This window comes from Erinaceus europaeus, chromosome 12 (assembly GCF_950295315.1).
Source record: "Erinaceus europaeus chromosome 12, mEriEur2.1, whole genome shotgun sequence".
Taxonomy (NCBI): domain Eukaryota; kingdom Metazoa; phylum Chordata; class Mammalia; order Eulipotyphla; family Erinaceidae; genus Erinaceus; species Erinaceus europaeus.
Window position 1 is genome coordinate 26,796,397 of NC_080173.1, and position 23,635 is coordinate 26,820,031.

A 23,635-nucleotide genomic window follows, 5' to 3' on the forward strand; every position below is an offset into this window, starting at 1 on the left:
CTAAGAATTACTTGTGTACTTTCTGTGTGTGTTCTTTTTTCCTCTCTATCTGGAGGACAAGGTCCCTGAGGACAATTTCATATTTCTTTTGATTCCCTAGTGTGGAGCCCTGGTCTGTGAGATAAGAGGTTGAATTTATTCTGTTGACTATTGAACTCTTGGGCCTGTACATGCTCCAGAAAGCAATGGGCACTCTGTTAATATTTCTTAAATAAATGATCACTGAGCTTATTTAACAAAAGGTTAGCATGATAATGCATTCAGCACAGTCTGATAATCAGTCTTCATCATTCAGATGGTGTGCACCTAATTTTGTTTCAATTACTTAAGCACTAAGACAAAAAGCAAGAGTGGGGTTATGTGTCCCCCTTTTCCTTCCATATCACCTCACCCAGCCCCACCCAAAAAAATTGACACAGGGTTGCAGTCAAGCTGGCTTGGAAGGATTTCCATGCAAGACATTATGTGAGGCATTTAGAACACTTCTACATTGTAAAGATTTGTAGCTTAGGTCAGTTAGGCTGGCCTGCTTCACAGAAATTCATGTTATGGTGTCATATTTGTGAGAAAAACCTACTGTTGCCTATAACTTCATTTAAAATACTTTTTAAAAATTTAATTATATTTATTTATTGGATAGAGATAGCCAGAAATGTAGAGGAAGTGGAAGATAGAGAGGAGAGACAGAGAGACACTTGCAGTTGTGCTTCACCACTTGTGAAACTTTCCCCCTGTGGGTGGGGACCAGGGGCTTGGACCCCAATTCTTGCACATTGTAACATGTCTGCTCAACCCGGTGCACCACTACCCAGTCACCATTTTAAATTGTTTAAAGTATAAAAGAAATAACTATGGGGGGGCTGGGCAGTAGTGCACCAGGTTAAGTGCACGGGGTTAAGTGCATCTAGTGCCACACCCCCCTCCCCATCTGCAGGGGGGTCACTTCACAAGTGGTGAAGCAGATCTACAGGTGTTTATCTTCCTCTCCTCCTCTCTGTGTTCCCCTCCTCTCTCGATTTCTTTCTGTTCTATACAACAGCAGCAGCAACAACAACAACAGTGGGGAAAAGATGGCCTCCAAGAGCAGTGGATTCAATTCGTAGTGCAGGCACAGAAAGGAAAGAAAGGAGAGAGAGAGAGGTGATTTTTCTGAATAACTGCACTGAAACAAGTACCCTAGTTAGATCAGCAAAGTATAGATGACTTACAAGTGAGTCTGTTCTGTGCTTTAGACCTCCACTGTCCGACAAAGTAGCTTTTAGTGCCTTGCTACTATTAGACACTCTGAGTGTCTAATAGTACTCTGAGCTGAGAAAAGACAGTATTTTCAAAAAATAAAAAATACAGTGTTAAAATTTAAAATAGCACCAGAGAGATGGGTCAGGCTATTAGAGCATCTAGTTCCATGCTTTATATTCCAGAGGCTGCAGGTTCAATCCCCAGCACCACCATATGAAAGCCTGAGAAGTGCTCTGACCCACTTTTGCTCAGTCTCTATAGTAATTTTTTTGACGATGTAAAGTAACTCATTGTTAGCTTCTATAATGATGACATCTTCAAATGGTACTATATAGGACATAATTATTTCAGTTATGCATACTGATATTTATTACATCGTTTTCTTCTTACCTTTTAAAAATGTGACTTAGAAAATTTTAAATTACAGATGTAGTAACAATAAGCAGTGATCTAAAGCAGTTAAAAGTTAGTTTGTGTTGAATTTGAAAGCTACTTACAAAGTTGTTTTATAACTTCTTGTGTTATATTTGACTTATTCTACCTTACCTCCAACTTCACTGCTCCCCACTTTTCTACTTTTTATGTTTCAAAAACCAGAATACACTTTACTCTAGCTTATGGTAGTGCTGAAAATTAAACTTGGTATCTTTTGTGTCTCAGGTATGAAGGTCTATTATGTAAACTTCTGTGCTATTTCTCCCAGACCTCCCCACTCTTCTCAAAGTTTCAAACATTATCTAAAGTATCCCAGCTATCACATCTACCCAGTTAGCACATCACTCATTCTCAAGACTGTTTTGTTTCCTAAATGAGTCAATCGAAGGCATGTTTTCATTGCCTATAGCTTTCAGTTTTATTATTCTAATAGCAGTGCATTGACTACAACAGTTGATTATTTTACTTTTATTCTTATTTAAAATATTTTTGTCATCTTTCATTAAGTATCAGATAGAGGCAACCAGAAATTGAGAGGAAGGCGGAGAGGGAGAGGGAGAGAGGCAGAGGGACACCTGCAACATTGCTTCACCACTTGTGAAGCTTTCTCCCTGCAGGTGGGGACCTGGGACCTAAACCTGGGTTCTTGTATATTGTAACATATGCACTCAACTGAGAGCACCACCAACCACCACCCCCCATTTACTTTACTCCTTATTAGTTTTTATTTTACTTTATTTTATTTTGCTAACCCAGGTTTATTGCTAAGGCTCAGTGCCAGCACTACATATCTATTGTTCCTGGTAGCCTTTTTCCCCCTCCCCCTTTTTTGTTTTATTTGATAGGATAGAGATAAATTGAGAGGAGAAGAAGATAACTCCCCTGCTTTGCTGCTCATGAAGTGTCCCCCAGAAGGTGGGGAGCAAGGGCTTGAATATGGGTCCTTGCATATGGTTATGTGTGCTTAACCAGGTGCACTACCACACAGCCCCATTTAAATTTATTTTTAAACTCATAATTTTAATATTTTTTTATGTTTTAAATTTATTTTTTATAAAATGTGTCACTGGTGAATGAACCCAGGACTTCATGCATGCTAGGTACCACCAGTAGGTGGCCTCTCCCAGGTTTATTTTCTCATTCTTTACTTTGGAGAGAGAAAGAGTGAAAAGGAGAGGCAGAGAGGATAAACACCACAGCAGCTCTCCACCGTCTATGGAGTTTTCATGTGGTAGGGAATTTAACCCCAGGGCCTCAATCATGGAAAGTTGCAATGCTCTACTGGATGAGAATTATCGTCTGACCTGTTCAGCAGGGAAGCAATTACAGAAGCCAGGCCTTCTACCTTCTGTATCCCATAATGACCCTGGGTCCATACTCCCAGAGGGTTAAGGAATAGGAAAGCTATCAGGGGAGGGGATGGGATATGGAGTTCTGGTGGTGGGAATTGTGTGGGAATGTTTTTTGTCAGTGTTTCCTTTTTATAAATAAAAATTTTAAAAAAAAGATGAAAAAACAGCAACAACAACAACAAAAACAAACTAATAATGACATTTAATAGCTTAAATGTCTTAAAAATAGCTTTTAAAAAGTTACCCAAAAAAGTAAGTAATAAGAACTAGTATTATTTTCCAAGTGAAAAATAAAATGAGACTGAGGTAACATTAACTTATTTTTCCCCTTGCCTCCTGGGTTATCACTGGGGCGCCATGCCTGCATTATGAATCCACTGCTCCTGGAGGCCATTTTTTCCCATTTTGTTGCCCTTGTTGCCATTGTTGTTATTGTTGCCATTGCTGTGTTGTTGGATAGGACAGAGAGAAATTGAGAGAGGAGGGGAAGACAGAGGGGGAGAGAAAGATAAACACCTGCAAACCTGCTTCACCTATTGTGAAGTGACCCTGCTGCAGGTGGGGAGCTGGGGGCTCAAACCAGGATCCTTAACACTGGTCCTTAAGCTTCACACCATGTGCGCTTAAACTGGTGCACAGTTTAAGCATGGTCCCTGAGATAACATTAACTTATTCCAAAAACCCAGCCTTACATCCCTATTCTACCAAGGTTTTAAAAATTTGTTTGCTTGTTTGTTTGTTTGTTTGAAAGATAAGGAGAATAAGAAAGAACTAGAGCATCGCTAGCACATTCAGTGCCAGGGTGGGGATCAAACTCAGGACCTCATGCTTGAGGTTTCAGTACTTTATCTACTGTATCACCTCCTGGACTGCCCCAAAAGGCTATTAATTCCAGCAAGCTGAAAGACTGCAAGCTGCTTTTCTAAGGTAATGCAATGGTTTGGAGTGTTCTTATTATTTCTACTAGAATAGCAGTTTTCAGTCTACCACTATCAGAAATGACATGTAACTTTTAATAAATATTGGTTGAGAATTTTTAGATTGTTTTCTTTTTTACATAATTTAGAATGTCATAGTAATATTCAAAATAATGGATCTTTTGTACATTTCACTCATTCTTTTAATAGGCATTTATGAGTGTCTGCCATGTGCAAAGCTGGCCCTGGGGAAATGTCAGTGAACAAAACAGTAAGAAAAACAGATCATCTAGCAAATTTAATCATAACTAACACATAGTTTGAATAACTGGTATGTTGTCAAATCACATAGCATAAAAACCTATTAGGATTTGGGGAGGACTTCATAAATCTGTTCATGCTGAAACTAAGGGACTATAGAACATGGCCAGATAAAGACATGAAAAAGGAAAATAGAGAAAGGAGTGTTTTCCTAAGTAAAAAATAACCATGAAATAAATAAGGCAAAAATTTACACATAACCTACTGTCCAAATCATCTAAACTTCACCATGAGCATGTATCTTATATCTAAGCATCATCTGACAAGTGATTTCCCCTGGTACCATCCATGATGCTTCCATAAGGTGCTAGGGCTCAAACAGAGGGCCTCACAGCAAGGTGTGTGCTCTGCTGTTGTGCTGTCTCATGGTCCCTGAGTTTGAATTTTTAGTATTCTACAAATGAATATATAAGGAATTCATTTTTCTCTGACTTATGTCACATAGCTTAATGCTCTCAAGATCCATCTCTGCCTTGTATACATTATCTTTAGTCATTCATCCATGTGGACACTTAGATTGGCTTTGTCTTGGTTATTGTAAATAATGTTGCAATGGATGTGAATGTACAGAGTATTCTTATTTCCATTTTCAAGAATTAGTTAACTATACAAAAATACTTATTTCTGGATTCTCAATTCTGTTCCCCTTGTCTATGTGTCTATTTTTCATGCCTGTATCACAATGATTTTATTAAGATAGCTTTGATAAAGCAAGATATTTATTACCACCTGAGGGACCTGTGCAATGGTGTGTTAAACAATCATTTCAAAAACAACAAACTCATTTGTAGCATCTGCCAATTTCCATGAGAATAAATACACTGCCTTGTCTGATGTCTAGTTCCAATGAGATGTCTCTGGATGTAGAGTTGGGTAGAGATGTGTAATAGCACTTTACTCTATGTTCTTTGCTCTATGCATATAACAACAGATGTTAGTAACCTCAAGATCACTATGGTAAATGCAGTAAAATAATCAGGAATTTTTGTATTGTATGTTACCTGTGTGATGTAATTTATTAGTGTGCAATTTACATTCTTTATATGAATGTCTGTTTTTGGTGGCTAGCTCACAAATTCCTACAAATTTAATGATCAGCTCCTAAATGACTTATAAGACAGTTTGGGGCATATAAAAACAAACAAAAATGTATCTTAGAATCTTCTATGTAAAGAAACCACAATCCCTGTCTAAGAACAAGCTCTCACTGTTCCCTTTTTCTCTGTTTCTTACAGATCAGCAAACAGCAGCTTCAGACAGTCAAGGATCGATTTCAGGCTTTCCTCAATGGGGAAACCCAGATCGTGGCTGACGAAGCCTTCATGAATGCTGTGCAGAGCTACTATGAGGTAAGAGTCACCATACACTTGACTGCTGGAGTATAAAATTCAGGGATCCCAAGGTATGTGTAGGAATCACAGACTTGGTGCTCTATAGACCGTATTTTATAGTACCACATTCTACTGACACAAAGAAGTTGGTGATTGACTACAATGTTAAGGAATGATACCATTTTGTTTCAAAGAATTGCTGTAAAATATTGCCGGGCTAGCTTCGCGGGCGGGAAAGAGAGATGACCAGGGACTCGTGGCTGAGTAGTACGCAGTTCAGTCTTTATTCATGTGGAACGCAGTGCAGTCTAAGCTATCTCTAATCACAATTCTGTCCTTATATATCCTGAGGCGGAAGTGTCAGGTCCGAAGAGGATGTACGTAGGATAGGGGTGGGGAGAAGGAAAAAGCATGCAAAACAGTGAGGATTAAACCAATGCCCTGGAGGCAGGGCGGTGCTTAGTTAACAGTGGTTATATAAACAGAATACAGTGTTAAGCAGGGGGGATTAAACCAGTGAAACAGAAAGGGTCTTAGAAGCAGAATTTAGAAGCAGACCAACAAAATATGTTACCGTTTGCCAGCTGACATATAAACTAATTACAAAGTGCTTTAAAAAAAAGTTGATGGGGAGTCGGACAGTAGCACAGCTGGTTAAGCACAGATGGCACAAAGCACAAGCCAGCATAAGGATCCCAGTTTGAGCGCCTGGCTCCCCACCTGCAGGGGGTCACTTCACAAGTGGTGAAGCAGGTCTGCAGGTGTCTATCTTTCTCTCCCCCCCCGTCTTCCCCTCTCTCCATTTCTCTCTGTCCTATCCAACAACGACACATCAGTAACAACAATAATAACTACAACAATAAAAAAACAAAGAACAACAAAAGAGAATAAATAAATAAATAAATAAATACTTTTTTTTAAGTTGATGTGCTGAGTACTTGATACATAATTTCCTGTTTGATCTTTGCAACAGTCTTATGAGTTAGATCCTGTTATTATTCCAATTTTATTGATGAAATGACTGAGACTTGGAGAGCTTAGGTCAATTGTGCAGGGTCACACAGCTGTTAAAATGCCACAAACGTAGAAAAAGAAAAAAAATGCCACAGGTGAAGACTTAAACTGAGTCAGAGGATGATTCCAACATTTACACTTTTTTTTTTCTTGAAGAATATTTTTACTTCCTAAAGATGTTGGGTTCACTAGCTTTCTTGCTCTTTTAGAGTAAGACTGGTTTTTCTTCTGTTAGAACATCAGTCATTTATACTACTTTTCTCAGTATAAAATCTATTCATGATGTAATACATCCTTTGTGTATATCACAAGTTTTCACCTCTGGACACCAGAAGTCTAATGATCAGTGAAGTGAATTTAGAACTTCACTCCCTTTTTTCAGTTTCATGATTATTTTTCTATAATCTGTAGTGTGCTCTATACCTATTGTTTTTATATCATTAATGAAATGGGCATGCTTTATCTTCCTATTCCCAAAGATTATCTGATATGTATATTTTAAAATGTTTTTTTAGAATTATTGCTTATTTCTTTAATTACATTTTACTTTATTTTAATGTAAGCCAGATTAATAGTCTCTGTATTTTGAACTCCATATCCCAAATGCATTACCCATTGTGAAGGCCTGATAGAAATCAACTTCAAGTACAGAAAAAATTACGACATCCTGCCATATGTGATTCAAAGTAACAACAGTGAACTTTAAAATTAGTATAAAGAAATCCAACAAATTCTGATATTTTCCCACCATGAATTTGCTTCACTGATTTTTTTTCCCTTTTTTAAAAATTATTATGTAGCAAACTATGTCAAAACACAAGCATAGCTGATCTGCTTTGCTGGCGCTCTGAACCCATATTTCTCTGCCACTGTGCTCCATTTCATAACAGATACTTTGTGAGTGTTAGTTGATTTGACATCTTGTTGACGAAATCCTGTTCTGGCAAAACAAGCAAACAAACAAAAACCCTTCTTCTCTACTTGCTTAAAGAACTTGACTCTCAAGGGCTGGGCAGTTAGCACAGAGGGCTAAAGGGCACATGCGCAAAGTGCAAGGACCTGCACAAGGATCCAGGTTTGAGCCCCCAGCTCCCCACCTGCCAAGGGTCAGTCACAAGTGATGAAGCAGGTCTGTGTGTTTGTCTTTCTCTTCTCCTCTCTGTCTTCCTCTTCTCTTTCAATTTCTCTGTCCTATCCAACAACAACAACTATAACAACAACAATAATAAAAACTACAACAAGGGCAACAAAATGGGAAAAAATGGCCTCCAGGAGCAGTGCCTGGAGGCAAAAAAAAAAAAAAAGAAAAGAAAAAGAACTTGACTATCCTCTCGTGGAGATAGTGGAACAATAGTGTAATAAGATCTCTGAAACTATGTTTGACTGCCTCACTTCCTTAATCAGTGTTTAATAGTAAACAACATTTCTAACCCTACTGTTTGCTGGGTTCAGCCACAAACTCATCTTATACACCATATCCTCAATGAAACTTCAGTTTGGATCTGTTTTAGAAGCTAAGCTCATTTCTCTGTTTGTCAAATTTAAGCTTTTTTAATGTTACAAGTAGTATTTACTATTGCCTTAAAGTGTTTAACTTACAATTTTTCATTTGACCTTAAGACTGAGTGAAAATACTTGGAATGACGATGATATGGCAAAGAAAAACCTGAATATGTTCAACAAAAGGTTCTATTTAGAAATTGTCTGGGAATGAAATTAATTTCCATCACCCTCCCCCTTTTAAATTTTTTATTGGGGGAATTAATGGACTATAGTCAATAGTAAATACAGTTGTGTGTAATTTCTCAGTTTTCTGCAAAACAAGCTAGTCCTCCACCTAGGTCCTCCTTCACCATCAAGCACCAGGACCTGAAAGCTCCCCACTCTGACCCCCACAGAGTCTTTTTCTTTGGTGCAATACGCCAAACTCAGTCCAAGTTATGCTTAGTGTTCATCCTTCTGTTTTTATTTTTCAACTACTGTTTATGTGTGGGATCATCCCTTGTTCATTCTTCTCTTCCCGTTTTATCTCACTTAACATGATTCCTTCAAGCTCCACAATGAGGTGAAGAAGGTGAATTCATCCTTCTTAATAGCTGTGTAGTATTCCACTGTGTATATATACCACAACTTTCTTTCTTTATTGATATAATAACGATCAACAGGTAGGATAAGAGAGGTACAATTCTACACAATTCCCACCACCAGGGTTCTGCATCCTGTCCCCCTACATTGAAAGTTTTCCTATTTGTTATCCCCCTGGGAGTATGGACCCAGGATCATTTTAGAGTGCAGAAGGTGGAAGGTCTGGCTTCTGTAATTGCTTCTCTGCTGGACATGGGCATTGGCATGTTAATCCATACTCCCAGCCTGTTTCTGTCTTTCCCTAGTGGGCCAGGGCTCTGGAGAGGTGGGGTTTCAGTGTACATTGTTGAGGTCTTCTGCCCCGAGAAATCTGGTTGGTATCATGGTAGCATCTGCAACTTGGTGGCTGAAAAACATTAAGATAGAAAATAGAACAAATTATTTAACAATTAGGAACCTAAAGGTAAGAATAGAGCAGATGAGATTTGAGGTCTCAGTTTTGGAAAAAGCTAGGAAGTCTATTTTGGGTATATTCCATGAGACCCATGACCATACTAAATTTTGCCTGAGCCTGGCAGCTAACATGCAGGTAGGCTAAATGTACTGTCTGGGGAGATGGTGTCAGAGTTGGAAATAAGACTAGAAAGCTGGATCAAAGAAGAGAGTAGCTCCCAAATATGGTAAAAGTAGACAAGTACCATTAACTGTAGGACCCAAAAATCTGATCTGGGGCCAACATTAAGCACAGGAACCTTTGTAATCTCTGCATCCCTGTAGGTCTGAGCTTGCAATCCATGGTCATAGCTAGGAACATTTTGAGCTGCACTCATTTCACAACCAGTGTTCCTCAAGTAGCAAAATATTTTGACCCAGTCTCCTAGCCACTCATCTATTGTTGGATACCTACGTTGCTTCCAGATTTTGGTTGTTAGAAATTGTGATGCTGTGAGTATAGGTATACAGAGATCTTTTTGGATGGTATGTTTGATTCCTTAGGATATATCCCCAGAAGATAAATTGCCAGATTACTCCTACCACCAACATCCTGTTTGTATTTTCTTCAAGTTCTAAAACCTAATTTATACCAGGCAGACCTTTATCAATAATTCCATGTTTAGAGTCATTCACCAGTTTATCAATTTGTAGGTTGTAAATTTTAATTACTAGTCTCAATTTACTAATGCCATAGATTAAAAGAAATGCCAATTCTATCTATAAATTTAAAATTAATAGTCATTATGTTGCTAATGAGTCTCAGGAAAATTACCATTATATCTATAGTGATCTTGCTTTTTTTTTTTTTTCCCTGTAGTGGCTACTTTATTTGGAAGAGCTTCCTTGGTCTGCTGAGAAAACAGTCATTGAGAAATTACTGAATATTTAATGTTAACATTGGAGAAATAGTAAATCATGTAGGATATTAATTATTTACCTTACTTATTAGTGAAGCTTTAGAGTGTCCTGAGATTTACATTTCCCAGGAAGCCAAATCTCTGAATTGAGTGATCAGGATTAACACTTTTTGGAAAAGCTCCAAAACTGATCACTCCTCCCTTTCCTTTCATGGTTGGGTGGCAGACAAGCTATTGTCTCTTCACCCACCCTAGACCTTGCTTCAGTTGCTCCCCTGTCAGCATCTGTGTTGATGAGGCCTATTTGGATTTCAGGAGACACCTAATTCAAGCTGGCTTAAGCCAAATATGAGAATTATTTGTTTGAGCAATGTAAAAGTCCAGGATTAGTCCTAGCTTCCACTATAGATGGAGCCAGGGATGCCAGAGATGGCAACAGGATGGGTGTCTTTCTTCCCATTCCTCTTTTGTTATTCCCTGTGTTGACTTCATTGTTGGGCATATTCTCTTCATGTGTAGAACTTCAGCAACTCAAAGTGACATCCCCCTAAAATGGCAGCCCCAAGGATAAATATTTCTTATTGGAAATCCTAGAATATGCAAAGATGATGTGGGTGCACTGACATGTGCAATATGTCCTTTCTTCAACTGATCACAGTACATGGGGGTGATGAATAGACTAGGGGATGAATCTATATCATTTCCTACTTCTGGAACCTGAATGCAGGCTCAACAGTCCTTGATCCACTTCTGGCGAAAGTACAGTGGTTTCCAATTAAGAGATTAGGGTGTTTTTCTCCAAAAAGGAGGAAATATATGCCTGGTAGGCTAAACCAACAAATGACCTCCTTTTAAAATTCTATTCTTTCTCTGTCATTCTACTCCCACCCTCACCCACTGCCTTCTCTCTTGCCCATCACATGACAACTTCATATTCCCAGTTTATCAAGTGTAAAAATGTTTCTTTTTTTTCGAGAGCATTGAGGTTTTTTATTTGTTGTTGTTGTTGTTTGTTTTTTATTTATAAAAAAAAGAAACACTGACAAAACCATAGGATAAGAGAGGTACAACTCCACATAATTCCCAGCACTAGAACTCCAAATCCCATCTCCTCCCCTGATAGCTTTCCTATTCTTTATCCCTCTGAGAGTATGGACCCAAGGTCATTGTGGGATGCAGAAGGTGGAAGGTCTGGCTTCTGTAATTGCTTCCCCGCTGAACATGGGCGTTGACTGGTTGAACCATATTCCCAGTCTGCCTCTCTCTTTTTTTAAAAGATGGGGTGAGATGAAGAGATATTTCAGCATGAAGGACACATACTTTTCCATGTATATAGCTACAGCTCAAGCTCTGGCATCATATGTTGTGGGGACTCTCCTCTTCCTCTGTCTTTCTGATGAGGAGAGGGAGAACTGGAGGGACTGTGAAAGAGGAAATAACTGAGATGCAGAGAAGATGGAAACAGGGTATCTTATCTTCAGGAAGTCAAGTTGTAAGATTTAATGGATTCCCATAATTGATATTAATTTATGGCAACTCCATTCTTGTGATATCCACTTGGAATATGATTTTCTAATGGGGAGATCTGGTTAACTAAACTTAAGTTCCATCCTGCTGGTTGGCCAAGGAAAAACAAGGCTCCATGAATGATGGTTCCACTGAAACTGCAATGGCAGAGATGTTCTCAGGTTAAAAAAACAAAAAACAAACAAACAAAAAAAAACCCTTCAGAAGGGGAAGGTGGTTGTCAGGCAAAAAGTACAGGTGTTCTCTATCCTAGTTTACTTATTTTATTTAGTCTTTATCATTGCTATTACATTTTTATGTTAATTTTTATGAGCCTTACCCGGGGCCTCATGCATGAACAACTTCACCATGTCTGGGCTGCTTTATCTTTCAGAGAAAGAGACAGAGAGAGAAAGGGGATAAGAGAGAAACACCAAACACCATAGCACCAGAGCTGCCTCCAGTGTAATTGGCACCTCCTCTGTAATTGCAGGATTACAAACCTGGGCCATGTTCATGGTGTAGCAGATGTCCTACCCAGTGAGCTAGTGAGCTATCCCATCCCATCCCTCTACTCCACTTCTTTATTACTGAACTTCTGCTTTTTTTTTTTTTTGCCTCCAAGGTTATTGCTGGGGTTCAGTGTTAGCACTATGAATCCATTGCTCCTGGAAGCCTTTTTTCCCCCTGTTTTATTGGATAGGACAGAGAGAATTCGAGAAAATGTTTCAAATGATTCCAAAAATAAGTCATTCTCATTATAAAAATATGCAATATTTTCAATGAGAATGATTAGAAAAATATCAGTAATCTCATAATTTTAGACAGCCATTGCTAAGTTGTGGTATAAATCTTTTAAAGATATACTTGATGTATCTTTACCACAAAATTTAGAAATCTGATTTCCATGTTAATATGGGAAATCTATAACATGGTAGGAGCCAAGTTATTTTTTATTTGTTTTGATGTTGTTGTTCCAGGGTCATGCTCTTATGTTCTGACACCAAACTGGTCATTGAAAGTATCTGCTTTAATAGTATGTCCTGGACATCTTTTTTTTTTCTTCTTTTTTTTTTTTCTTTTTCCTCCAGGGTTATTGCTAGGCTCGGTGCCTGCACCATGAATCCACCGCTCCTGGAGGGCATTTTTCCCCCTTTTGTTGCCCTTGTTGTGGTTATTACTATTGCCATTGTTGACGCTATTCGTTGTTGGATAGGACAGAGAGAAATGGAGAGAGGAGGGGAAGAAAGAGAGGGGGAGAGAAAGATAGACACCTGCAGACCTGCTTCACCGCCTGTGAAGCGATTCCTCTGCAGGTGGGGAGCCGGGGGCTCGAACCGGGATCCTTACGCCGGTCCTTGCGCTTTGCACCACATGCGCTTAACCCACTGCGGCACCACCCAACCCCCTCCTGGACATCTTTTGATGCTAATAGAAGAGTTATATTATTTTGTAGTTTGTTGATATTCTATTAAAAACATTTAAGTTTTATTACATTCTTATTTGGTAGCAGAGACCACACTAACAAATTAACATTCGTTGCCTCCTTGAGCCCTCACCAAATCCTCCTAAGTTGGGTTGTTGTGGTTCCTATTTGAAAGATGAAGAGCTAAAGCCCAGAAATATAGAGTGACTTGCTCAGGTGATAAAATAGCAATTAATAGACCCAGGACTTGGCCCCAGGCTGCTTCACATTAGAACCTAGTCTCTCATTATTCATTAGTAGTAGCTAGGTTGTTATAAGGGCTTTAGAACAATCTTATTTACTTTAGCATCTAGGTCTTTTCATTTGTGTTGCAATGAGATGTTTTTGCAGAGCAGCAAAGATTTGTCTTTGTTTCTTAGTCTGTCAGCTAGGGAGTGAGAGCTGGGCCAGCTTCACCCACTCCATGTATAGTCATTAAGTGCTGATATGTTTGTGTGTTTCTGAAACAACCTTGATGTTGTTTGGCTCTGGTAATAGAGAAAAGGATTGATGGATGAGGTCAAGTCGCTGAATTGAATACCCTTCGCCATTCTGTATTTATTTGTTTATCTTCCATCTCCCATTATGACCTGTCTGGAAGTTGGCAGAGGAGTAGAGAGGATTTATATATGTGCCACTCAGAACTGTGCCCAGGGTTGAAGTTTTTTTGTTACAGCCAGCGAAAAAACAAAACAGAAAACAAACAAACAAAACTCCCTCTAGAGTTCCCTGGTATAAATGAGTTGCCACAGTTGTTTTAAAAACATAGCACATGATATTCAGGGGTTGTATTCACTGCAGGGCAAGATTGGATCAGCTCCTCTTAAATCCCAACACACTAAGAAGTCAAGACAGATAATGTGTCTGAAATGCTAATTTTCTTCTGCTGCTTTTTGCCCCATGACTGTCTTCAGATATTCAGCTTTACTCTTTAGTCTTCAGCCTCCTTCCTCCACACTCAAGACAATCTACTCATCTGTCACCATTTCAGGGTTTAGGAGTCATATCTTACCTCTGGACAGACAGAACTTTCCACTTTTCAAAGCTATCACAATTTAATCCTTGTCAAAAAGGGTTGTCTGACTCCAGAGAGTGAGACTGATAGCCGCTGTGACTTGTCAAAGGTCAGCTAGTAGGATTCAATAAATATTTGCTAAGTAACTACTATGTGCAAGAGAAAGGACTATATGAAGCATGTCCCAACTTAAAGCCTTCAGTGATTTCTCAGTGTCTTTAAAATAAAGACCTATATGCTGTTTTTTTTCTTTATTGGGGATTAATGGCTTGCAGTCAACAGTAAAATACAGTGGTTTGTACATGTGTAGCATTTCTCAGTTTTCCACATAACAATTCAACTCCCTCTAGGTCCTCTCTGCCATCATTTTCCAGGACCTGAACCCTCCCCTCAAGACCACAGTCTTACTTTTTCAATAGTCCAAATTCTGCTTTGTGTCTTCTTATTTTTCAGCTTCTTTTTGTTTGTTTGTTTTGTTTTGCCTCCAGGGTTATCACTGGGGCTCAGTGCCTGCACTACGAATCCACTGCTCCTGGAGGCCATTTTGTTGCCCTTGTTGTTATAACTTCTTCTTTTTTTTATTAGTGATTTAATAATGATAGACAAGATTGTGGGATAAGAAGGGTACAGTTCATACAATTCCAACCACCAGAGTGCCATATCCCATCTCCTTCATTAGAAGGTTCCCTATTCTTTATCCCTCTGGAAGTATGGACCAAAAGTCTCTATGGGGTGCAGAAGGTGGGAGGTCTGGCTCCTTTAATTGCTTCTCTGCTGGGCATGAGTGTTGACAAGACTTAAATCCTTAAAGTGACCTCCCATGCCTTTAACTATATTTCCCTTCCTGCTTGTCTCACATCGATTATGTTCTGATCACACTGAAGCTACACCAATTTATTTTCTCAGGTATTCAGGATCTTTACACGTTATCCTTTCTGAAATATGTGCCTACTCTCTCTTCATCTATCTCTGTACCTTTCACACACTTATACACCAAATAAGTATCCCCCACAAAAGCTTTTCTTTTCTTTTCTTTTTACCTCCAGGGTTATTGCTGGGGCTCAGTGCCTGCACCACAAATCCACTGATCCTAGAGGCCATTTTTTCATCTTTTGTTGCCCTTTTTTTTTTTATCATTATTGTGGTTATTACTGTTGTTGTTGCTGTCATTGTTGTTAGATAAGACATAGAGAAATGGAGGGAGGAGGGGAGACAGAGAAGGGGAGAGACAGATAAACACCTGCAGACATGCTTCACCACTTGTGAAGCAAATCCCCTACAGGTGGGGAGACAGAGGTTCAAACCTGGATCCTTACCCCAGTCCTTGTGCTTTGCACCATGTGCGCTTCACAAAAGCTTTTCTTTGTTTCCAGGGTTATTGCTGCAGCACAGTACCTGCATTACAAATCCACTGCTCCTGTGGCCATTTTTTAAAGATTTTTTTGGGGGGAGTAGGACAGAGAAAAACTGAGGAGGGAGAGAGAGGTAGAGAGATAGAAAGAGAGAGAGATATGGCAGACCTGCAGACCTACTTAACACTTGTGAAGCGTCTCCTTTGCAGGTGAGGAGCTGGAGGCTCAAACCAGCTCTTTGCACTAAAGGCTTTCTTGACTATATATATTTCCCCCCCAAAAGTTGAGAGGTTTTGTTTTTAATTTCTTTATTTGGGAACTAATGTTTTACATTCGACAGTAAATAAAATAGTTTGCACAAGCATAACATTTCCCAGTTTTCTATATAACAATACAGCCCCCACTAGGTCATCTGTCATCCTTTTTGGACCTGTACTCTCCCCCCACCCACCCCAGAGTCTTTTACTTTGGTGCAATACACCAATTCCAGTTCAAGTTATACTTGTGTTTTCTCTTCTGATCTTATTTTTCAACTTCTGCCTGAGAGTGAGATCATCCCATATTCATCCTTCTGTTTCTGACATATTTCACTTAACATAATTTCTCAAGCTCTATCCATAGTCGGCTGAAAATTGTGAAGTCGCCGTTTTTAATGACTGAGTAGTATTCCATTGTTGTATATATACAACAACTTGCTCAGCCACTTATCTGCTCTTGGACACCTAAGGTGCTTCAGTGTTTTGGCTACTACATATTGTACTGCTAAGAACATATGTGTACACAGACCTTTTGGGATGGGTGTGTTGAGTTCCTTAGGATGTATCCCCAGAAGAGGAATTGCAGTATCATAGGGTAGGTCCATTTCTAGCCTTCTGAGAGTTCTCCAGACTGTTCTTCACAGGGGTTGGACCAATTTGCATTCCCACCAGCAGTGCAGGAGGGTTCCTTTGACCCCACAACCTCTCCAACATTTGCTGCTGTTACCTTTCTGATGTATGACATTCTCACAGGAGTGAAGAGGTATCTCATTGTTGTCTTGATTTGCATTTCTCTGACAATCAAAGACTTGGAGCATTCTTTCATGTGTTTCTCAGCCTTTTGGATCTCTTTTGTGGTGAATATTCTATCCATGTTTTTTCACCATTTTTGGATGGGGTTATTTGTTTTCTTGTTGTTGAGTTTGGTAAGCTCTTTATATATTTTTGTTACTAGCCACTTGTCTGTTGTATGGCACGTAAAGATCTTCTCCCAGGGAGTCGGGCTGTAGCACAGTGGGTTAAGCGCAGGTGGCACAAAGCACAAGGACCGGCATAAGGATCCCGGTTCGAGCCCCGGCTCCCCACCTGCAGGGGAGTCGCTTCACAGGCAGTGAAGCAGGTCTGCAGGTATCTGTCTTTCTCTCCTCCTCTCTGTCTTCCCCTCCTCTCTCCATTTCTCTCTGTCCTATCCAACAGTGACAACAACAATAATAACTACAACAATAAAACAACAAGGGCAACAAAGGGAATAAATAAATAAAATAAATATTTTAAAAAAAGATTAAAAAAAAAAGATCTTCTCCCAGTCTGTGAGGGGGTCTCTTGGTATGGGTAGTGGTATCTTTTGCTGTGCAGAAGCTTTTTACTTTGATGTAGTCTCATAGATTTATGCTTGTCTTAGTCTTCTTTGTAATTGGATTCGTTTCATTGAAGATGTCTTTAAAATTTATGCGGAAAAGAGTTCTGCCAATATTTTCCTCTAAGGATCTGACAGTTTGTGGTTTAACATCCAAGTCCTTGATCCACTTGGAATTTACTTTTGTATTTGGTGAAATATAGTGGTTCAGTTTCATTGTTCTGCATGTCTCAACCCATTTTTTCCAACACCATTTGTTGAAGAGACTCTGCTTTCCCCATTTAATAGTCTGTACACCTTTGTCAAAGATTAGATGTCCATAGGTATGGGGGCTTACTTTCAGGCTCTCAGTTCTATTCCACTGGTCAATGTGTCTATTCATGTTCCAGTACCAAGCAGTTTTGATGACAATAGCCCTATAATACAATTTGATATCTGGGAGTGTGATGCCTCCAGTTCTATTCTTTCTTCTCAAGATTGTTTTGGCAATTCTAGGTCTTTTCTTGTTCCAGATAAACCTTTGTAGTATTTGTTCTATTCCCCTGAAAAATGTGGTTGGGATCTTGATGGGGAGAGCATTAAATTTGTATATGGCTCTGGGTAGTATATTCATTTTGATGATGTTAAAAGGAATTAATTTCTGGATTTCAATTTCTTCTAACTTAGTGTTTGCATAGAGGAATGCCACTGACTTTTGAATGTTAATTTTGTAGCCTGACACCTTACTGTACTGCTTGATGATTTCTAAAAGCTTCTTGCTGGATTCCTTAGGGTTTTCTATGTATACTAGCATGTCATCTGCAAATAGGGAGAGTTTGACTTCTTCTCTTCCAATCTGTATGCTTTTATTTCCTTGCTCCTGCCTGATTGCTATGGAAAGATCTTCCAGCACTATGTTTAATAGTAATGGTGATAATGGGCAGCCCTGTGTAATACCTGATCTGAGGGGAAATGCTTTCTGTTTTTCACCATTGAGTATGATGTTGGTGGTAGGTTTGCTATATATAGACTCCACTGTGTTCAGAAATTTTCTATCTATTCCCATTTTTTGTAGTGTTTTGTTCATGAAGAGATGTTTTATTTTGTCAAAGGCTTTCTCTACATCTATTGATATGACCATGTGGTTTTTTGTCTTGCTTTTATTGATGTGGAAGATCACGTTGATTGATTTACGTATGTTAAACCGACCTTGCATCCGTGGGATAAATCCCACTTGGTCATGATGAACTATCTTTTTAATATACTGCTATATCTGGTTGGCTAGAATTTTGTTCAATATTTTATCATCTGTGTTATCAGAGATATTGGTCTATAGTTTTCTTTTTGGTTGTCTCCCTGTCTGATATTGGTATCAGAGTGATGTTGGTTTCATAGAAACTGGAAGGGAGTATCCCAGTGTCTTCAGTCTTCTGGAAGACTTTTAAAAGTAGAGGTATTAGTTCTTCTTTGAAGGTTTTGTATGATTCATTTGTAAAACCATCTGGTCCAGGACTTCTTTGGGGGGGAAGGTTTTTGATAACTGTTTCAATTTCATTAGCTTTCATGGGCCTGTTCATGTTATATAGTTCCTCTTTATTTAATTTTGGAAGTTTGTAGCTATCTAGGAAATCATCCATTTCTTCCAGGTTCTCTAGCTTGGTGACATGTAGTTGTTCATAGAAGCCACATATGATATGTTGAATTTCTGCAGTGTCTATTGTGATATGTCCTCTTTCACTTATGATCTGATTTATTTGGGTCTTCTCCTCCTTTGCTTTGTGAATCTGGCTAAAAGTTTGTCAATTTTGTTCACTCTTTCAAAGAACCAACATTTACTTGCATTGATCTTTTATATGGTTTTCTTATTTTCAATTTTATTTATTTATGCCCTAACTTTAGTTATTTCTGTCTTTCTGGTTACTTTAGGGCTTCTTTGTTCATCTTCTATGTCTTTAAGATGTGCAATCAGGCTGTTTATTTGTGCTTTTTCTTGTTTCCTAATGTGTGCTGGTATGGTTATGAACTTCCCTCTCAGTACTGCCTTAGCTGTCTCCCAAATATTTTGATACCTTGTGTCTTCATTTTCATTGACCTCTTGAAACATTTTGATTTATTCCTTTATTTCCTTTTTGGCCCAGTAGTTGTTAAGTAGTGTCTGTTGAGCTTCCACATTTTGGGACTCTTACTCATCTTTTGTTGATTGTTAAGTGTTAGTTTAATTCCACTGTGGTCTGAGAAGATGCTTGGGATGATTTCAATGCTCTTGAATTTGCTGATGCTGTCTTTGTGGCCTAGCATATGGTCTATGCTTGAGAATGACCCACGTGGACTTGAGTAAAATGTGTATTCCAGTTTCTTGGGATGAATGACTCTGAAAATGTCTAAGAGTTCTAGTTTATCTATCTCCTCATTTAGCTCCCTCATGTCTTTATTGATTGTCTGCCTGGATTATCTGTCAAGTTGAGAGAGTCGGGTGCTGAAGTCCCCTACAATGACTGTGTTGCTGTTAATATATATATCACAAACATCTCATAAAAACTGCAGCAAAGGTGGGAGCGAGGAATAACATCATTGTAAGACTGGCCAGCTCCTCATGGGGCACAAGTGCTTCCACACTGCGATCATCATCTCTGGCATTATGCTATTCCACTGCAGAATACTGTGCCCCAGTATGGTTCCGTAGCCCCCATGTCCACTTGGTCGATTCCAAATTATATTCCTCCATGAGAATAATTTCTGGAACCATCTGTTCCACCCCGGTTCCATGGCTGCCAGTTCTTAGCAACATCGCCCCGCCAGATATTCGTCGGGATGCGGCATCATCTAAGTTCACTTCCCACGTCTACGCTCGACCGGACCTGCCAATATACGCGGATATCTTTGCCCACCCTGTCCAACGCTTGACGTCTCGTCACCCAATGCCTATGCCTACACTGAACTTCTCTGTTCCAGTCTCTTGGAAACAGAGTTGGCAGTCAGCTGAGGTAAAGAACAAACACCTCATCACAGACCCCTGCAAGCGTCAACCCGGCTTTGACCTAGCACGTTATGATTGGGCCCTCCTCAATCGCTATCGAACAGGCCATGGCCAGTGCGCCGCTATGTTCCATCGCTGGGGAGCCAGAGACGACCCAAATTGCCCCTGTGGCTACAGACAGACTATGACCCACATAGTCAATGACTGCCACCTCTCCAGATTCAAAGGAGGTCTCGAAACTTTACATCAGGCTCAATCTGACGCTGTTGACTGGCTACGGAAGAAGGGCAAACGCTAGAAGAAGAAGAATATATTGCTCTAGCTCTTTCAGTAGACATTTGATGTATTTAGATGGCTTCTCATTGGGTGCATAGATGTTAATAATTGTTAAGTCCTCTTGATTGACTGATCCTCTGAGCATTAAGTAGTGTCCATCCCTATCTTTTTTTAATTTTATTTATTTTAATGTCTATCATGTCAGATATGAGAATAGCTGTCCCTGCCCTTTTTTGTGGGCCATTGGCTTGTATGATAGTTTTCCATCCTTTCACTTTGAGTCTGTGTTTTTCTTGTTGAGTTAGGTGGGTTTCCTGTAGACGGCATATTGTTGGGTTGTGTTTTCTGATACATCTTCCTGCTCTGTGCCTTTTAAGAGGTGAATTCAGGCCATTGACAGTTATTGATACCAAAGATTAAAGATATTTTAATGCCATTACTGTAGATTTTTAGAGTTTTCTAATATATAGCCTATTTATGGTGGTCTGACAGTTTATAGGAGACCTTTCAGAACTTCTTTCAGGGTCTTGGTGATAGTTGAATCTTTCAACTGTTGATTGTCTGAGAAGGGTTTTATGCCTCCATCTGGTCTGAATAACTGTCTAGCAAGATATAGTAGTCTTGATTAGAAGCCTTTCTCATTGAGCACTCAATAGATATCTTGCCATTCTCTTCTGGCCTGTAGTGTTTGTGTGTAGAAGTCTGCTGCTAATCTTACGGGTTTTCCTCTGTAGGTGACTCTTTGTTTTTCTCTTGCAGCCTTAGGATCCTTTCTTTATCCTTATTACTTTCCATTCTAAATATGATGTGTCTTGATGTCTTTAAATCCGGGTTAATTCTGTTTGGGACTCTCTGGGATTCTTGAGCCTTTATGTCTTTGATGTTGTCTAGATTAGAAATGTCAGCTCTTATGGCCTGAAGAATGCTTTCTTCACCTCCCTCTCTTTCTTCCTCTGATAACCCAATAATGTGTGTATTATTTCTTCTGAAGTCATCCCATAGGTCTCTGTTGTTGTTTTCAGTATCTCAGTCTCTTTTTGGGATCTCTTACTTCATTTTTAGTTGTCTCTAATTTGTCCTTGATCTTTCTAATTCTGTCTTCAGCCTCATTGATTCTAGTCTCTCTCCCCTCTACTGTTATCTGGGGTTCTTCTATTTTGTTACCCTGTTCTGATACTGTTTTAGCTTGTTCAGCTAGTTGTGTTCTTAGCTCAGCTATTTCAGCTTCAGCTCTCTAATAACCTTGAGATGATTAGTGTTTTCTTCCAGGGTCTCCTTTGTTGTTTCTGCATTTCTGATGACAATTCTTTCAAACTCTTTACTCACTCCTGTGATTATTTCATTAACTAGTGTTTGGATGTTGACCTCATTATTTTGTGCTTCACCCTTTGGAGGGCTTTTAGCTGGACTCTTGTCCTGGTTCATTTCTTCAGTACTTCTTGTTGGTTTAGCCATTTTTTGTAGTATGTTACGAGGTCCCTCTCTCAGTACTTTTCAAATTACTAATCACTCTTGCCTGGATTGACTTGTGTCTAAGTAAGGTAATTAAAGGGTTTGCATTTGTGGAAATTAACAGTTATTTCAATGTTATTTTAATCCCTCAGTTGGAGCACAGTGGCTGTTAAAATCCTCTTTTTTTCTTTTTCTTCCCTTTAGTCTATTGGAGCCTGAGTGCCTTTATGTAGGCTTTTTAGCTTAATCACTGACTCCTGACCAAGAGATAAATCAGGGTGGGGCAGAGATAGTACAGTGGTTATGTAAAGACACTCTCACAGCCCCACTGCTAGGCCACTGAGGTATATATCTTCTCCTGAGTTTCCTGGTTAGTTCTCTGTCCCCTGGTATCAGCACTGGGCCTCCTACTCCCACCCTTCACTTCTCCAGATTCTGAGGGCAGTAGCAATGGAGACTCACAGTCGCATTTGGTGAGTCTTAGAGAAGTCCTCTCCACCCTTCAGCCATCTTTTTGGTTGTGAGGCAGACTGGAGATTGTGTCTCAAATGGTAAATTTCTGGACTATTACCAGCCACTTAATCTCTCTCTAAGCTCCTCTCTGTCCACAAGCCACATGTGTTTGCACTCACCAGTGATTTGGTGGGTTCCTGAAGTCGTTCTCATCCTGTCTTGTTGCGATCCCAGTTGGTCTTTTTTTATATTTCTCTCTTGACTATATTTTTTGATAGATTCCTGACTATAGGTACCTGGAACCCTGTGCTTTCTCCTGAGGGTATTTTTCCCCATATGGTAATGAGTATTTTCATAGAGACAGGATCCCTGAGTCTGGGCTCAGCTAACCACTATACCTCTGGCATCTGGCACAGTGATTTCCATGTAGAGAGTACATCAAGAAAGGGTGAAAAAAAATCATGAAGACAAAAAGCCCTGTGCTTGTTAGCACTGCCCCAACCTCCTAGGTGAATTCTATAGTTCACCCTTGTCAGTGTAGAGATAAGAAACTAGAGAAGTTAGAAAGGGGAGGTGACTAACTCAAAGTCACACTGCCAAATTACTGATAAGAATGACCTGGGACATGGTATATTGCTATGTGTCTTCTCCAGAAACTTCCCCTATTTGACTCAAATTATTTCCTTTTAGACCTAGATTAATAATTGAAACATAATATGTTGGTTCCGAGTAACAGTGGACATTAAGCATTACAGATTTTCAGGTGAATTCTTCCGAGATCAGACGAGATCGGGCGTGTTCAGGGTGGTATGGCCGTAGACTTCAGGTGAATTCTTTAGCTCATGAAGGCCATAAGGTCTGAGAAATCCTCTGAAACATTTTTGTATAATTGATTTTTTTTTCCTAAATGAATTCCAAAGGTTCAACTGAGTTACAATTCCCAGGCACAGGAGAGCAAGGTCATGACCCTTAGAGTGTGAACCAAATTTTCAACTTTCCTTCTTCCTAAATTAGTTCATTGGGCTGCACTGCTGGTGGGAATATAAATTGGTCCATTCCCTGTGGTGAGCTGTCTGGAGAACTCTCAGAAGTTTAGAAATGGATCTACCCCATGACCTTGCAATTCCTTTTCTGGGGATATAAACACACCATCCAAAAGATCTATGTGTACATATATTCATATCAACACTATTTGTAATAGCTAAAACCTGGAACTCAAGTGTCCAACAACAGATAAGTGGCTAAGAAACTTGTGATATATATATATATATATATATATATATATATATATATATATAGACAGAAGTTGAGAAATAAAAAACAGAAAAAGGAAACACAAAGTAGAACTTGGACTGGGCTTGGTGTATTGCACAAAAGTAAAGGAATTGGGATAGGAGTTGTGCTCAGGTCCTGGTGTATGATGTTGTGGTAGGATTTAGTCTGGGTTTGAGTGTTTTGGAGAAAATTGAGAAATTTTACACATGTATCAACAACTGTACT

General features: G+C 39.3%; 1 protein-coding gene across 13 annotated transcripts in view; it reads left to right on the forward strand.

Moving 5' to 3' along the window:
* CADPS (calcium dependent secretion activator) overlaps nucleotides 1-23,635 on the forward strand; it is a 571,423-nt gene that overhangs the window by 98,204 nt on the left and 449,584 nt on the right. For all 13 annotated transcript variants that reach the window (XM_060202988.1, XM_060202982.1, XM_060202989.1 and 10 more), the window contains exon 2: nucleotides 5,500-5,613. In XM_060202988.1, the coding sequence (XP_060058971.1) occupies nucleotides 5,500-5,613 (114 nt within the window). The remainder of the gene's footprint in view (nucleotides 1-5,499; nucleotides 5,614-23,635) is intronic.